We start from the raw sequence: 16,914 nt of genomic DNA on the forward strand, positions 1-16,914 counted from the left end.
AAAGAAGGGAGTAGCTCAGCTGTTGTATTTAACTGTAGAATTCTTTCATTCTTGTACCAAATTGTCCCATTTTCATGTACAGCTCAGTGTTTCCTCTGGAGACCCCGCAATAAGCAAGACCTGATTGTAATCTGGCTCCATCTTAATTCCCTCACTACGATTCTAAACATTTAAGCCTGTATCACTTGATTCACAGCTTGACTTGACTGAAAAGCATGATTTTCTGAAACAGACCACCAGAGCAAGGCAATTCTAGCCCCTGGTCATAAACACATTCCTTTCTTTGTTTTCAGTTCTTTTTCTCAACCACTTTATGCTACAAGCTCCACAGGAAAAAAGGGGGATTATTCACCGCAAATACCAAATAACCAAATACTGTACCAAATATTATGACTAACTGGGTTGTACGCCACTGCATGATAGCACCAGTATTTTCCAAAAACATACCCATTGTGCAATGTTTGCAGGCTTTCAGCACAACTCTGAAAACATCTGAAATGACATCTGAAATGACATTACATTTTATTTAAGTCAGATAATATGACTTGCTAATTGCAATCTTTCAAAATGAACACAACACTTTTTAAAAGGATACTCTTCTTGGTAATGCACAGAGAGGCCATATTATAAGGCCATCACATAACATAATACAGATCTGTTATTAGTAACTGTAGCATTATCTTCCTTAGATGTACCATTGCTCACCCTTCACAGTGACCATCTATATGTTGAATAATTATACTGCTTTTAGCAGACAGAATCAAATGATTTTCAAACCATGAATTTCATATTTATAATATTGCTATATTGGGCAAACCTGCCTAATCCTCAGTGCTAATATTTCATGAGTGTTTTGTTTGAAAAGTCCCTCTCCTCCAATAAAAAATACATTAACATCTACTGAGAAGCTTTATTACCATGAATTTACCTTCTTTCTTTGCATATGTTTACCTCTAGTTCTGAGAAGAGTGAATTTTTCTCCATTATCAATCTGCCCTGGGAATTATGGCTGTGGCATATAATTTTATTAAAATTAAAATTGACTAATGTTTCAGTATATTAAAAAGTGAATTAACGAGACATTTAACTTTCTTTTTTGCAAAAACAAAAGTTAATTTATGTACGACTGAGTCAGGTGTTGATTACTAAAGGTATACAATTTTTGATACAATCATTATTTTACATAGTTCTTCACTTGTCCCTCTTAGCTGCTCCATGAGAAGTATTTTCCTCTTCAAAATCTCTCCTCCAGGTCATTCGAAACAGTCAGGGAGCGTAAAGTAACAGGAATACATAAGGGATCTCTGATATTACTAAAGACAAAAACGAACATTGATTCTGCATGGACACTTCTGTTGTTCTCTTTACATGACACCTCTCTCCAAATTTAGGAAGGAGAACTTTTTGCTGTTGGGCCTGCCTTGGTGTCTCAGCCCAACCAAGCACATTTAAATATATATTTAGTTACTGTACATCTTCAGATTGTTAGCTGTGACTGAGCTAACTACATTTGGAACATTTCAGTGTGCGGAGGAATACTACTTTCTCCATGTAGCACTATCCCACATTATGTGTCCCAACTTAGGATGTGTTAAGGGAGGCAATTAGTTCGTTAAGTCTGATGAAGTCCCCAGTCTGCCTTCCTGAGACCCCCAAAGAAAAATAAGGAGGCCATTAATAGAACTATTTTAAGTATTACAGAACATTATGTAATGATACCATCATTTATGTGGTATACTTTGCTGTATACTCTGAGGAGAAGAGTGAAATACAAACTTAAATCAATAGAAGTTAAAGCCATTCTAAAAAGTTATATACATAAAGACTCTTTAGCAACACAAAGGCAGAAATATTACACATTAAAAGCCCACTGAAATAAAAAGATAACTAAATTCTAACACAATGATAATGGATTTCAAAAGTTCAGAGCCAGAGTACTACCACAGAAGAGAACCTCTCCAGAAATGCTTCTGTCACTGATCTTATTTTGGAACAGATAATACAGGAGAAAGAAGTAACTCCTTCCTAACCATTTGCTGCCTCAAATGATATATCCAGCATATTAAACTGAGTATAAAAATAAACAGGGACCCAATGAAACTGATTTAAGATCAAAGTTATATAAGAATAAGAATATCCTAAGAATATCCTTTTGCATTTGATATCATGTTGGTCTTTAATGGACCTCCAAATTAAATGGGCCATTAAAAGACCAATCTAAAATTAAAGTGCATCTAAAGAGAACATTTCCCCAATTTGCACAGTATGTTTGAATTCAATATGTACAAAATCTCCTTAAGATGATAATTTTCACATACTTTCCAACCACGTTTTATGACAAGCTAGATATTTTGGGTCAAGCTGAGAAGTTAACACCAAGTTCTTGAACTGTGCTTGAAGAACCTATAAAGTCAATTCCAATACAAAAGTACTAGTGACATTTATTTATCTTTTTATTTATTTAGCAATAGTTTTAGACAGACTCAATCCATGGAAACTGAGCACGGTGTACAACAAAGAAAAATACCAACAGAACAAAATAACCAACAATGCAATCAATAATAAAATAATATGCTAAAATAAAGTTACTTAAACAATGATGAAAAAACCACAGAAACAGGCTCAAACTATCATCTGAAATTCTGAACAAATTTTACTCTAGTTTCTATACAAAAGCCAAACTTTAGTTGAGAAATGAAACAAACACCGTAAAAAATTCAGATAAACAGAAATTATGCTTGTAGTATTAAATAACCTTTAAAGTTATTCTATTAGTTGCCTGAAATGACTTTCATTACCAGAAAAAGCTCCCTTTTGAAGAATACTGCTGCTATAAATACTAAAAGAATTGGAAATGTCTGTGACAAAATCTCATTTGGTGCCGGGTTTCTTGATTTTCACAAAGCCATAATTAACTGTGGATGAACTCTATTGCCAAGGCCGCGGTGAATCTCTGCACGCATGAGTTCCTCTGTTTCAGCTCTCTGCAGCCTGATTACGATGTGCCCACCATACAGTATTTATGCTTTTGTTACCCTGAAGTAAAGCTTTATTCCCAAATTAAGTTCCCCAAATCAACCAACTTAATTGCAATATAAACTTCAAAGGATTTTTGAAAGTAGCGTACACTTCAAGGAAGTCGTGACCAAATTAGACAGACCAACAAGAACTAACAATGATATCAGAATCCATAAAACAAAAATACAGATAAGGTCAAAATGGCAGGCCATGGCATGGAATGACCAAACAAGTAACCGTGTCAAATGTGGGTCTGCAGAGGTCCACCAGATGGTCCACTGCAGCCTCCCCACATTCATGGTCCAGTGCTCATTTGCTGCCTGAGTCTGGCCACCTCATGAGTCAGCTAGCAAGAGCTCACTCACCACTTTGGCCCTGCTTTCCTACAGGGACTGGCAGTCACCTGGTCAGAGTCCATCTGTCGCTTCAATCCCCACGTGTCCCAAGAGTCAGCAAACTGGTACTCTAAAGTGTGTGATAATTGAAACAGCAACATAAGCATGAACTTTCAGAAACCTAACAACAGGGGCTGAGCAAAGTTACTGGCTGTGAGTCCACATGTGTTATGCTAAGTGGAATTGTGATCTCACGCAGTTTACATTTATACAATGTAAATATGAATTATAACAATAAGCATCTAAAACTGGGATTTCATTGGGCTGGAATTCCACTCACTCCACTCTCCAGCATTCAAAGATTTCTGCTGAAGAATATTCTTTACTAGCAAGCTTTTGCTAGGCAGTGTTATTATGACATATATTATGATATAATTCAAATGTTAATTAGTTGATTTTGGAGGTTTGGGTAAAAAAAATAATTTTAAGAGGCCTTCTAAAATGAACTGGTGGGGGAAGGCAAATGCAACCATAAGCATTATCTTATTCACAAAAAGGTGAACCTCCATGCTGTTAAAAATGAAAACATGTAGGGATCCTTATTAAATTGGGTGGTCTCACATTTTCTGAATGTTTTTTAGTAGTTCATGATTCAGAAATGTTGAGAAATTCTGTCACAGGAAAAGAATAAAACAGAGCCATTAAATCAAAGCGAGCTGCTATACTTTTCAATGAAATATTAATTACTTACAATTGCATTAAATGTCAAGATCATGATATATGCTTTCAAATGTAGAAGTACTATGTGGTAAATGATATTGTTTGGCTATTGATTAGTCTTACCATATTTATTCATGTAGAAATATCACTATTCTGATTTTTAAGAACTACTCTTTTTTTGGAATAAACAGCAAAAGGGTGATTAAAACTTTGATTTTAGGAAGTTACAAACAGACTAAGGGTCCAGATAAATTTGAAATAAGATTTTGGAATTAATTATGAAGAATCCTTCCAGTGAGAAAAAGCTTTTGTTTTGAATTCTTTATAAAAAAACGTAAGACTTTAAAAATTGGACACTAGAGGGAACAAGAAGGAACTAAAGATTACAATTAAAGGAGGACACTCAAACTCGACCTACTAATACAGAATAAAGCAAAATATTTTAACATTGTACATACTGAGGGATATTTAGGAACAATAGACCCAGAAGTTAATTTTAAGAGTGCCTGTCTATATTGTTGTTTATTCGTTTAGTCGCTTCCGACTCTTCGTGACTTCATGGACCAGCCCACGCCAGAGCTTCCTGTCGGTCGTCAACACCCCCAGCTCCCCCAGGGACGAGTCCGTCACCTCTAGAATATCATCCATCCATCTTGCCCTTGGTCGGCCCCTCTTCCTTTTGATAGTCCATATTTAAATGAAGTTTAAAAGAAGAAGAACAAGTTTTACTGGACAAGACTGAGTTTTGAAAGTGGATTCATTTAAACCTCCTAAACAACTCCCTCCCCCCAAAATAACACTTATTTAATTATTCCCTTCCTACTATTCTATACATTTCTGTCTACTATAATAAAAATCAAACTAAAAAGCACATAAATTGTCTGCCATTATACTAAATAATACAACAGTTTTAATAATGTTAATCTTAATAAACCGAAAAAAGAAAAACAATTTGAAACAATAACCTCAAATCAAATTCTTAAAACCATCCAAATAAACATTTTATATCCTAATAATCTTAATCCATATCCTTAAAAACAAATAACATCAGTGAAACCCTAAAAAGCAATCCAGATAAACATTCTTAAGCCCTTACCCCCACTTCAAAATAAACCAAAGTATTTACATATCCCCACAATGCACACAGAGCTTTTCTCTTGAAAAAATCAAACAGCCCAACTGCCCCCCTCAAAAACTCCGACTTCTCTTCAGAAAACCTCCCATACATAATGACCCCTTCTTTTTCATGGCATTTCACCAAAAAGTCAATTGTACTTATTACTTGCAGACCCCTCTCTCCGTTAAATTTCTCCAATTCCACTATCCAGTCTTCATCCAGCATCTCGACAGAAATCCCAATCTTATTCTTAGAAGAAACACTTCTATCACTGTTGAATTCCTCAATTTCATCCACTACATCTCCAACCAGATGACACATTTTAGAGCTCATATTTTCCACAATGTCCTGAATGCCTTGCATACAAACTTGATAAGAGTCAGAAAAGATCTGTTTAAAATCTTAATGGAAGTCAGAAAAAAAAATGTTTTAAATCCTCCATGTCTCACGCAGTAGATTATGGTGCCCCCTAGGAGCTTATCCAGTGAAAGTTGAAGATATCAAAGAGTTACGGAGTGTTTACATAAAGTGTAAGTGACATAGCAGACAGTTCTCAAGGGAAAGTAGAAACAGAACACTGAAGCTTTAAATCAGTTGATTCAATGTGATATCAATGCTAATATCTTCTAATTTAATACCAAATTAATATCTTCAAATGTAATACCAAAATAATAACAGGAAGACAATTGTTTACCCTCAATCCTCCTTGAAAGGATTTGAATTCCATAACTTAAGAATTTTAAAAAACAATCCCAAAAATAACGATAAGCACCAAGAGATCCCGCTTCTCCTTGCTGTAGAAAGCCTTTCTTAGGGTACGCGTACTATATATATATATATATATATTGGGTGATTTAGAAATGGGGTGGCCAGTCTTAGTGCCCCTTTAAGGCTACAACGCGGCTTGGAAAATGATTACAGCCCCGCCTCCCAGCTGGCTCTTACCAGTCGAACGCAAAACACTGTTTGTGATCTTCTGGCTACAAGCAGCCACCTGGAGGATAGATGGGGTGATTCCAGGTGTTTTCCTTTATCTGGAGAACACTCCTGGGCTTCAGAAAAACCTGCCTGAGGCCAAAAAAAATTGCCACGTTGTCAGTTCTGCCCACTAAGGCCGTGGCACAGCTGCTTAGTCCTCCATGTCCCCATTGGAAGTGATCTCTGGTAACACTGAATGGACTTTTGCTGACACCAGGACTGAAATGATGAGGCTTTATGGATCTGTTTATAGATAAGTAATGGAATATGGGAAGAAGAGATCATTTCTTGTATTTTAAGGGAAAGTGATAAGTTACTAAAACTGTTTATACTTGTTGTGATGAAGGGGAAAGTCATTTCTTAATACATTCTTTTCTTTTTCCTTACTATATTCTTATCTTTTCTTTTTTTCACTTTTTACTTTGTATTAATTTTTATTAATTGTAATGTTTAATAAAATTACTATAAAGAAATAAGAGTCAGAGGTTCACCAGGCAGAGACATTATAGAAGTTAATTCCTTGCATTATCATGAGACTGAACAACCTTTTAATTAAGTAAAATATTTATAACCTACCCATTATCCTAAGGCTCTTAGAATGGCTTATGACCCCCCCCAATACACAAAATAGTGCAATCAATAACAACAATTTAAAAAATCAAATCAATAACAACAATAGAGGCACCAATTTTTACAAGGTTCAATAGGACATGACCAGGCTAAGTCCCAAATGCAAGCATAAACCTTTAAAGTTGTTCTTACTTACAATTCCGTGTGCCTTTCAGCTTCCTATGACTTACACGCTACACCATCAAGCAAAAGGAAAAGGCATATTAATTTATTTATACAGACAGCCAGTCTAGAGCATTTAACTATCAGGGAAATATAAAAAGCAAGGCCTTCACTATCAGCTGTGCTGAGACACCGGCTTCATTCTTCTTCTCCACTATTTTTACTCTAACTGGCAATGATTAATTATTGCAGTTCCAAGATCCGACCAAATGAGCTTGTTTTCAACTTCACTCGCCTATTCCTTACTATTCAACATCAATCCTTGTTTATTTGAATTCTGTCATGCTATAGAGTTAGTGTGGAAGAAGTATTTTGGAACACAGCAGCTGTCTACAACCCATTAAAGCAGCTGCAGCTGTTCCAAAGTTGCACAGCTGCTGTGGTGAGGCTTCCATACAAGTCACACAGCCTTGGAAAAAAGCACAACTGCTTTAATGAGCCAGAGGCAGATGCTATGTTCATAGTTCAGCATGTTCCAAAGCATCTCTTCTCAATCAAATCCAAATCTGGGAAGGCTCTCTAGGCAAACCCAGCCAAATGAAAAACCTAGATAGATTTTTCATTATGCCACAGAATGAGGGCACTGCAGCAAATCCATCTCCAATTTAATGCTGCACTTGCATTGTTCCACTTCTGTACAGAACAGAAGTTTGAGGTAGCTTCAGAATGCTCTCCAATGTAGGTCCAATTTCAGCTAGTGGAAGGTAACTTTTACAGTATATAAGCTTCTTACGAAAAATACAATAGCCCAGTAACAGCACCTGCAATCATGATATCGTTATGCTGAGAAAAGTTAAGAAGTATTAATCCTTCTCAGAAGCAACAAGGAGTAGCAAATTCTGTTTCCTGATCCTTCAAATCCACAGGAGAGCTTTCCATATATACGGAAAGAGTTTTCACCAAGTATGCAATACGGCACTAGAGGAGTATTGGGGTAGACTGCAGAACCAAGCAACTTCTAGCTGTCAGACTGCCGACTAATGCTCCATGTTGGCTCCCTTCTGTATATGGTGAATTTAATCCTGTGACATTTTATAGTTCATAGTCTTAATACCATAGTCTCTGAAGGATAATTTTTACACAGCCAGAAAGACACCATCTAAACACACTCAAGATGATATTAGGGTAGCAAAAAGATTTGCAAAAGAATGAACATTTTTTCAGAGAAAAATCAAGAGTAGAAAATGCCCACCCCAAATTGTTAGCCAGAACATTCAACAGAAATATTTATTTGGCAGGCAATACATGCATGATTTTTATTTATTTATTTATTTATTTTCAGACCATTTTGCTTTTATAAATTATTTCAAAAGGTTGGGCTTCTGCAGCTAATTCCAAGGAAAGCTGAGATGGTTACAGTGTTGTTATATAATTAAAGTTACGAATAAGAAAATATTTTTCGTTTGAAATTAGCAGCATTCCTTTCTTCTAGCCAAACAAACTGTGATGGCAGTATGCCACTTTCAATTCCATTACGTTGAACAAAAAAAGCAAAAGGGGAATAGATTTTGTTGTTAGAAGTGCTGAAGCAGGCAAATCCCTTGTAACAGAAATGAGATGATCTGATTGCTTTCTTCAAATGCTGCAATATTCTGGGAAAAAAAGGGATAACTGCATCTGTTAACACACAGATGTGTTAATTTGTATTGGGCTGTCTTTTATATACCAAAAGCTGGCATTTAAAATGCTCAACAAGTATATGAACCAGATGAATTTATGCATCAGAGATGTGAAAGCCTGTATTACTTTTTGTGAAAGGAACATGAAGTCACTATAATCTTGAAAACAGATGACAAAACCTATTTCTTATCCAACACATATTAACCCATTCTTTAACTCCATTGCAGGTGGAGATAATTCAAAGTTCACTACTACCAGAAAAATACATTGTGGAAAATAAATTGTTCATTGACAGATTTGTCAAACTAAGAAATGTTGCACACAAGCCAGATTACTTTGTGACTGAGTAATATGAGTAACAAGATACACATTTTCACCTCTGAAAATAAGTAAAGACAATTTGACCACTACCCAGAAGTTAAAATATTGTTTTTAAAGGGGATTAGATGATGCAGTATAGACAACTGATTTCATATCTTGATTGGAAGTGAAATAACAAACCTAAAATGATTTGTGAGACCAGTACATCACAGACTCAGCCATGCCTAAAAAACCAGGTAAAATCCATTAGAAAATGAACTCAGTGGAGTACCAGTACGTTAGCAAAATACTAGCTGGACAGGTGTACAATGGCCTTAGCAAATTCTGGTCACAGAAGTGATTGTGCAAAGCAGCCAGAAATATCTGGAGATGTAGCCTTGATACTGTACAATTATAAGATAACACTTAGAACTTTTGAGAAACAGAAAAATGGCCCTACAGTACATCAGATTTTGAGAAGATGCCACCTGAATGGAAATACTGGGATTTATTTTCCAAACACATTATTATCCAGCAGCAGTAAGCTGGGAAATGTCAAGAACAATTGTGGCATGCTGGTATCTATAGCTGGAGTAATTTTGCCTAGAAGACTCCCCACACTCCCTCAGTTTCAAGCCTCATAAATTGCAAAGCAAAACCCCAAAGTCTGCTAGTGGCTTTTACAAGAGGTCCAGAAGTCAGAACATCTGCATGAATGCTTAAATGGCAAGGAAAGAACTTAGTTCACGTTCATCTTTTATGGCTTTTCTCCCTATTCTTATGAAAACGTGACACTGTCTTGATGGAAGTCTTGCTCAGATTTTAAATGGCAGCATTCAATGATTTTGCCGGTTAAAAGCTTTGCCAATATTAAAGGAGCTGCAGAAAAAAAAGGGGGGGGGAGTTTTAATTCCCCAATTAAATTTTACCAAATTTTAATTCTCTCTCTCGGCCATATATGGATTTCACAGTATTGAAATGTACATAATTACTTCATTAATAAGCCCTTGCCATATCATAACACTAGATACAAAAAGTTTCTGCACAGTACTAAGATACAGTTTATTTAATCATCGACAGGATAAACCAGTATTTCAAAACACAATCCATAATCTGCAAGCATAATGAATGAATTAATATCACACTAAATCATGATTTAATCCTGCTTTATTAACTTGTCCAGGATGGCTAGGCTCACAGAACATTGCTTAGAATATGTAAGTATAGATTCACTCTGTTTTAAAACAGTGTCTGAACTGATGCAGTAACAGGCCAATAAGTATTAAGATTATTTTTACTACATAAGAACAATGTACCAGATGCTCTAGACAGATTTTGCTATGACCACTATTCTAATCTTACAAGAATTAGCAACAGACATGATCTGTAATAGAAGCTTCTTACAAATTACTTTAAAAGGCACACTTGCAATAAAACCAATGTTAACTCATTAAATAAGACATTTTAAAGATGATTATACCAACAGTAGCTTTGAAATTTCCACCTATAATTGTCATATGAATGGTAAAGCTGTGGGGAAAAAATGACAATTATCTCAGACTGTAACCTACTATGGGTTTGATCCATTCTACCAGAGGAAGCAGCGCCATAGTCCCACTTAATGGAGCAGATTTGGAATAGAACTCTGGTAGGGTATTTGGGATAGGGTAGGGTTAGGGTTATTATGCTGATGGACATGACACAGTCATACTAACCATGGTTAATTTGCAGCCAATTTCAGAGTATGTACCCCCTACACCATGGAACAAATTCCTCCCTTAGTTACGGTTGAGCAAGTATCAACGCTATTAAGTTCTTAACCCAAGAATGTAAAAACATGGTTTGAAGTCTGACACCTTGGATTAACCTTCAATGGAAGAATTGGGAAAGGAAATTTCTCCACAAGTCTAAACAGGTCTCCAGTTTTTCTAACCAGTAATGCAGCATTACATTTACGTTAACAAAAGAATGAATGTATGAATGTTATCACAGCAGTTATGGAACAAAAACATAAATTGAAATAATGTGGGATGCTTGTTAATGTGCTGTACAATCTAAGTGATACTCTTGCATAGATGTATTAATATCTATATCAGTTTACATAACTCTGAAGTTAATTGTTTTGATCTCTGAAAGTCAGGAAAGCATAAAGCTGTGCAAAAATTACTTACCCCATATTTTGTTTCCACTAAAATGTGGAAAGAATTAAGAAAAGGCTATTATGTCAAAATATTGATTCTGAGCTCAACTGCACTTAAAAAAAAATCTTTTAGAACTAAAGATACAATTTCTTATTGTACTGCATTTAACAGAATATTCCATTGCCTCCTTAATATTTTTTCTTCTGAAATATCTTTTAGGCAACACTGCCTTTAGCATAAACCAAAGTTTCTCAAGCTTGTTGTGCTAGGACCCCATAAATGAATTCCTTTGAGTATACTTCTTCATTTCTCTTTGCTTTTGGTACCTAGTTTTATACCAATATTTTTAGTATTATTTTCTAAATTTCCCAGCAAAACATCTGTAGGCACTGTACTGCATAACCCAGCTTTCCCACATGACGCTAACCAGATTTTTTTGGACTACAACTGATTATCATGGCCCCATTAACTTAACTAATCATGACAAATCTCAAAGGATGCGCCTCCGTCTCTCAAAAAGTATAAACTTTACAGCAGAAGTGAAGAATCCCTCTATTTGTATTTATTGATTACATGTTTATACCATTGACTTCCATATGACTCATGGCTGTTGGCAGTGTATATTAACGCCCCCCCCAATACACTAACATTATAATTACTACAAACAAAAAATTATAAATATTACATTCACATATTTAAACATGAAGAGCTCTAGAAAATAACTTGGTCTTAAAGTCTTCCTGAATTTCAGGGGAGAAGAGACCATCCAGATCTCTGGAGTATTCTATCTGAAGCAGATGTCCAACAGTTATCTGACAGCCAAATTCTGTAGGGCTTTATAGGTCAAAACCAACACTTTGAACTCTACTCAGAAATCCACTGGTAGCCACTGCAGACCTACAGCCCTTGTGTTAAGTGCATGTTGTGGCTCTCACTCACCACCCAAGGCAGATTGCTGCATTTTACAACAACTACAGCATCCAGGTAGTCTTCGAAGGCAGCCTCATGTAAAGCACACTGCAGTTATCAACGTACTCTTCCAGCAGCTTGACTCAGCATACGCAATAGTGAAAGATGCTGGGGTACCTCTGAAAGGCAACATTCCCCATTCTTTCTTTGCCAGTCCTACTACCCCCTTTGTTACTCATCTATGTGATGGGCTTGAAGGAAGGGAGAACCAATACAGCATAAAATCTTCCTATGCAAATGAATGGTAATGCATCAGGATTTCATATGCCAGTACTTTGTGGATTTGCCCAATACCTTATGACTTAAAGTAACAAACTGATATTGCTTCTTCACAGGCTGAGTTTGCACAATATGCTTAGCCAAACAAGACCAATTAGCGAATGTGGTAGGCATGCACCCATTCTTCACATCTTTCTTAATGATTAAGTTTACAATGTCATCTAACATATAAATAAGGTTTATCATGTGATGGGGTAAAATGGTAATGCACGCATACTTGCTATCCAGCCTTCTGGGTTTAGCACATCAAACATTGCCATAACCAGGAGTCCATTATTGTTTTCACTTCCTCAAAGGCAAGATCTATATTAAATTGGAAATTATGATTGACCTAACATATAAAATAGCAAAGTATCCAAGAACTGAAATAGGGTTAGATTTCTTCAGAAGTCCTAAATGTATCATTACATCATTATTACTAAGGGTGTATGGTCACTTCAAAATGAGCAGCAGTTGTGAGAACTGTTTAATATGGTCTGCAGCTATCTAACAATTGGGAGCGGAGTCTGACTTTCTTTCAAAAACCTGACAAACCTTGTTTGGTATGGTTAGAAACATCTTCATTTAATACTTAAACATGGCAAATAATATTTCCAAAGGTACCAAAATCTGTTTAACTGCATTTCTCTCCAAACTGAGAGTATTGTAAAACGGAAGTGGTGATGTGTGGCAAGCTATTGAGTAGGAAAATAAATTTAAAGAAATTTCACAAAACAATAGCACACAATCATTTCTGTAACCTGTTACACAGGAAAGGAAGTCAAATCTAATCATCCAAGCTTTACAGATTTCTGCTTATTGGTTCTGGAATGCCTGAAGCTGTATCATTCTTTTAAACGACATCTATACGTGTACTTCATTTCAAAATTCATGTTTATACAGCACTTGTGAGAAAAATGTAAAAATGACAAAAATATAGCTTAGACCTGGTGAAGATCATGCCTTAGCCAGTCCACCTTCCAATTCAGTATCTGCATACTGAAATATTTGAAATCTAGCACAATTTGAAAAAGGGGTTGCTAAGTTTGTACCAGACTAGAAGAGTACATTATCAACATTATTATGAGAAAGACTTCAGAAGTTTTTCCATAGACCAACATGGGTATCTTTGGTTCTATAGGGTTTTAGTAGCTGTTGGGGATATTTGCTAGTGATTTAAGAATTTACAGCGACAAGTTTATGTTTCAATTGCAGGATCAAAAACCAACCACAATTTTCTTTTATACATGTTGCAGATCTGTATACTATCACATCAGCACAATAGCCAGTATTAAGCACCTGGATGCAGCCCAACCTACTGCAAATATATATAACAAGACGATAGCCATCCCAGAGGTCCTCAAATGGAATAAAGCTAGACAATAAAAATGTATTGGATCAGAATTGCTTTAATAGTTACAAACTGCATTTTCAATGCCAATTGAAACAGATCTATAAAGAATACATGAGAACCCAGCCTCCGTGGTTGTAAACCATAGCGTACGGATTCATTATCTGTCAACCAAACCCCTATGTTTTATTTAACATACCATGGTTAAAGAGAGTGGCTTAGTGCAGTGTGTAAACACAGCACTATCTGTGATTCATTTATCTGTATAAGGAGTCAGCAAGCTTTTCAGGCATTGGCAGTGGTACCAGTATGCTCTGCCTTTTTCAATTTTTAGAAATTGCCTGAACCCTTACAAGGGCCTCGTCCCTGAAATCTCACATGAGCTCACACAAGAACATAATAGTAATTTTGGAGATATGTCAGTACAGGTGCTATATGGCTGACTGCTGACCTCTAAGCTTTAACTCAGGAATGGGCAGAAGGTAATTCTGTTTTCTGAGTTATCTGCAGTAGATTGTCATGAATTTGGGTCTCCCAATCATTTAACTATTGAAATAACAAATAACTAAGAGCCAGTTTGGTCTAGTGGTCAAGGCAATGGGCTAGAAACGGTGACTGTGAGTTCTAGTCCTGCCTTAGGCATGAAAGCCTGCTGGGTGACCTTGGGCCAGTCACTCTCTCTCACTCCAACTCATCTCACAGGGTTGTTGTTGTTCTGGGGGAAAGAGGAGGAGGAAGGCATATTAGGTATGTTCGCCACCTTGTGTTATTTATAAAAATAATGAAGGCAGGATAGTAAATAAATAAAATAAACTTCCCTCCCCAAATGATGCTATCCAAAAGACAATGATAACTGGAAGATCTGATTTATGTGCAAAAGTTCTCTGGCTACCATTTAGTTCTTATATTCAAAACAAATTCTCACACATTTCCCATCTCAAACTGGGAGGAAATTCTGCTGTCTATTTTCAGCAGTTGCAGTCAAAGGGGGTTTAGAGGGTTGCAAAAAGGAGGTTGGGGGGCCCTGGGAATGCAGGTTGCTCATCCCAGTAATAAAACTACAAGCCAATTGGCCAATCATAAAGTCTGCCCAGCCCATTCTACTCTTACATGATTACTGAACTACTTAATACTAACAGAAAATGAAGTAGAAACCTACATGGATGATAAACTGTTATGATAGGTTCCAGTTCATATCACATAATCATGTATCCCAAGAATGCTGGATATATAAGATCTAGGATTAATGTTAACAAGATTAACCTTTTTATACTAGCTAAAAGTCTTCTGTAATAGCTAGAAGGTTTCACTAGGAGCCCCACATGTTTGAGTTTATAAAATGTTATTTACAGGATTCATTTTCATGATTTTTTGCAATATTGTGGATAGATATTTTGAGCCAAAGATTAGGTTTTGATGCTGCTTACTTTCATTCCTATTTTCCCCAAACAATGCAGTAACTTTAGCCAAACGCATTTGTTCCTAAAATGCCCACAGACTCACAGAGAGAGAATTCCTATTAGCCTGTATAAAAGTTTGTCAAGATCTATCTCTAAAATTGTTGATAGTGAACTTCTGTTGATGAGCCGAGAAGCAGCTGGGTTTCAAAAGCATGTAGCATTGTGCTGGAAAAATGTGTTAATTTGGATAGTGGATACTCTTATCATTACAGCATTTTGTTCTGATTTTCCTCACAGTGCTCTTCAACTGAAATAATTGGTCCCTTCTAGTAAATGTTATAAGATTTCTAACTGTTCTGGGGCCAAATTAACAATGAGATCTTTTAGAAGTTTAGGCAGAGCTACAGATTAAAATGATAGTCAAATGTAATCTACATTTCTTCATGATTCAGTCTGTTGCAAAAGGAGTATCCTACTGAATTTTCTCCCCACTCTAAGTACGTTAATAGAAAGAAATTGCCCTAAAACCATGAATTACTTTAGTTTTAGCAGAAGGCACAGATTACTAAACAATGAATGCTTACAGTTTGAAACTCCACTACCGTTTCTAAGCACCAAGGAAAACAATATGATCTGGCATACATACATATCTAGTTCTTCATTTTTAATCAGTAATGAACAAAATCTTCCAAGGCCTATCTCTATACAACACACAGACCCATAGTTAACAAACCATGGTTTACTGAATTAATCTGATTTTCTAAGTTTACCAACCACATGAGCTGAATTTACAATAACTCAGACTAAAATATGCCTGCCCAAATTGCAATGCAAAGCATTGGGAGAATAAAGCTCATTTCTCCATTACTGTAATGATTTATGGCAACTTAGAGCATCACCTGGACATCACTGAAGCTGTCCTTATTACTGGTAGCCCAACATAACAAGGGTTGACTAGAATGAGCTACAAATCACTAGTGAGACTGTAATCTAAGACTATAGCCCAAAACATCTATCAGGAATAATGTGATCTGATTCTGTGAAAATATTTGAGATCTGCACTGTGTGAATAAATTCATTTGAATCACAGCAGGTTAACTTTTAAAAAAGGAAAACTTTAACGTAATCACAATTTTTTGTGAAATACTGGGCTCATTTACAGTCTCTCTGTTTGAAGGGGATGGCAGGAGGCTTTTTCCTGAATATTCAAGTATTTACGAAGGAATCCAAAATGTTAGCGGAGGCTTTGCAAGAACAGAGAGCAACACCCCAAGGGCCGTTCCTCCTTCCTGCGCGTCAGGACCCAGCCTTCTCTTCCAGTGAGAAATGATTACTGCACTCGCGAAAACTTGAGGAAACGGACGGGCACCGGACTGGGGCGGAGAAAGAGGAAAACAGCCTTGTTTCCTCCACACCATCCCTCCCAAGTCAACTCCAAGTTTGTCCTCCTCTATTTCTGCCCAAGCGTCTCCAGAGGGCGACTCAAGTTCCCGCGTTTCCTGAAGCTCGAAGAGCAACGCACGAGAAGTTAAACCCTAGCCCTACGCGCCTGCCTCGCTGCCCGCCCAGCTCTGCCTTGCCCGGCGCAAAGTCTCTTTTCTAAGGCCTGAACCCGAAAGGGGAGGAGAGCAATAAAGTCCGCCGTCGCTCCCAGGAGGACGAGTTTCTAGCCAGGAACTCACCTGCAACCGGACCCTTTGGAGAATGCAGCCGCCTGTTCTTCGCCCCCCGCCGGCAAAAGCAGGGCCCGGAAGCATCGGAATCCGAGACGGGGCTTGCCATCTCCCTTTGCAGCTTCGGAGCAACTGGTGAGCTGCAGAGAGCATCTCCCCAGCGGCTTCGTCGAGGCCGTCTCTAAGACAGAGGAAGCATTTAGGCGAGCGCAAGCTCGGGCGCCCCCGCCCGCTGAGACGGC

General features: G+C 37.0%; 1 protein-coding gene across 1 annotated transcript in view; it reads right to left on the reverse strand.

Moving 5' to 3' along the window:
• MCUB (mitochondrial calcium uniporter dominant negative subunit beta) overlaps positions 1–16,914 on the reverse strand; it is a 48,243-nt gene extending 31,329 nt beyond the window's left edge. The window contains exon 1 of the mRNA XM_063310639.1: positions 16,682–16,914. Coding sequence (XP_063166709.1) covers positions 16,682–16,825 — 144 coding nt within the window. The 5' untranslated portion in view covers positions 16,826–16,914. The remainder of the gene's footprint in view (positions 1–16,681) is intronic.

Source organism: Candoia aspera, chromosome 8 (assembly GCF_035149785.1).
Source record: "Candoia aspera isolate rCanAsp1 chromosome 8, rCanAsp1.hap2, whole genome shotgun sequence".
NCBI classification, from domain to species: Eukaryota; Metazoa; Chordata; class Lepidosauria; order Squamata; family Boidae; genus Candoia; species Candoia aspera.